Here is a 1,896-nt window from a genome sequence, read left to right on the forward strand (position 1 = left end):
ATATATATATATATATATATATATATATATATATATATATATATATATATATATATACATACATATATATGTATATGTATGCATATACGTGCTATTGACTGAATAATTTGGGTCAATTGGTGCTCAAAATAATAATAAATAAATTATAAAAACAAAAATTATATTTTTAGATTGAAGTTTTTTGTATTTCTTTTGGTTTCTGCTGCAGCAGCACAGCCCCGGTATTCACGTTTCAGGTGTATGCGCAGCTTGTCAGTCGCCTGGTGTCTAGGGTTTGTTTGTGTTTATTTCTCTGAATATATAGATTATTTTTCATAATTTATTTATTTAAATTGTATATATTAATTTATTTTAAACAAATAATGCTGGTTTCCTTCTAGTTTTACGGTGTATACACTACCCTGGCCACCAGGGCAGTCTATATACGCCTGCGGTATTATGTAGGGAGATGTAGAGAGAAATAAAGCGAGAAATGCTTTATTTTTTATTTTTTATATATTTATTTATTTTCCTTTTTAAACCTGCGGCTAGCATCTCTTGAAAGCTGCACAATGAGCCCCCCCTCTCCCCCCTCTATCAGTGAGTGCCGGGGTGTATGTACACCTCAGCCTGCAACCACCGCTTCCTTCCTTCTGCCTTTGCTTCATTTTTAATTTATTTTTAATTCTCTACTGCTCCCTTTCTCTTCTGTATTCTCTCGCCCCCTCGGCTCATAGTTCTCTCAGCTGCATCCCAAGCTCTGCAGCTGTTTCCTGCTTGCTGCTGCGCTTGCTGCTGCTGCTGCTGCTGTTGCTGCTGCTGCTGCTATAACTGCCCCTGCTGCTGCTGCTATTGCTGTTTGTGCAGGTCCGCCTCGCGGCTACTTTTTGCGTCGGCGCCATGTGAAGGCTCGAGAGCCGGGAGACGGCAGCAAGCAACAGCAACCAGCAGCAGCAGCAGCAGCAACAGCAACAGCAGCAGCAGAAAAAGCAGCAGCAGCAACAGCAGCAGATGGACGAGTTGAAGAGAGAACACCGGTAGGGGATGCCCCCGCTACTCTCCAATCGTCTTCTCAGCCGTATGCGTCGAGTACCAGCAACAGCAGCAGCAGCAGCAGCAACAGCAGCAGCAGCAGCAGCAAATGCAGCAGCAACAACCGCCGCCGCCGCAGCAGCAGCAGCAGCAACAGCAGCTTGACAGGGAACCATACCCCTCTAGAGAGAGAAACTACTTCAGGATCTGCTGCCTCTTGCGACAGCATAAACTCTGCTGCAGCAGAAGCAGCAGCAGCAGCAGCAGCAGCAGCAGCGAAAACAGCAGCAGCATCAGATGCTGTTGCAGCAACAAATAGAGTTTCAGTAGGCGAGCGGCTGCAGCAGCTGTTTGCTGCAGCAAAGCGATTTCTGTTTCCTTCTCAGTTTCATGGATTGCTGCTGCTGCTGCTGCTGCTGCAGCTTCTCATGCTTGGGTTTCTGCTGCAGCAGCAGCACGAGCTGCTGCAGCAGCGCGAAGCAATGCAGCAGCAGGCGGTGTACGGACAGCTGGTATTCGAGCAGCAGCAGCAGCTGCTGCTGAATAGCCGCCGCTCTCGCATAGGTGTCAAGCGGCAGCAGCAGCAGCAGCAGCAGCACCAACAGCAGCAGCAGCAGCAGCAGCAGCAGGAGAATGCTGGGGCGAGTGAAAGCTGCCGCTGCAGGCCTTGTGCTCGTGTTCGTCTTTCTGAGGGTTTAATAGATATTAAAGATAGATATAAACACACAGAAAAAGAAATACAGATTGCTGTCGATACATTCTTGCGGTGTATAGACACCGCAGCTGCTGCAGTAAAGGGTGTACATGAAGAGATGCAGCGAGCTCCCTTTAGAATGAAAATGTAAAACACCATATATATATATATATATATATATATATATATAT

The 1,896-nt window shown here is 46.0% G+C and overlaps 1 protein-coding gene across 1 annotated transcript; it reads left to right on the plus strand.

The window, feature by feature from the left end:
* Positions 1-551: 551 nt before the first annotated feature.
* Positions 552-1,856, plus strand: EMH_0094610 (uncharacterized protein; the record flags this gene model as incomplete). The annotated part of the gene is made up of 2 exons (XM_038023163.1): positions 552-579; positions 847-1,856. 2 exons carry the CDS (start codon positions 552-554, stop codon positions 1,854-1,856), a joined length of 1,038 nt encoding a protein of 345 aa, XP_037879017.1.
* Between the last annotated feature and the right edge of the window lie 40 nt (positions 1,857-1,896).

The sequence above is a fragment of the Eimeria mitis genome, genomic scaffold (assembly GCF_000499745.2).
Source record: "Eimeria mitis Houghton genomic scaffold, Emh_scaff8322, whole genome shotgun sequence".
NCBI lineage: Eukaryota > Apicomplexa > Conoidasida > Eucoccidiorida > Eimeriidae > Eimeria > Eimeria mitis.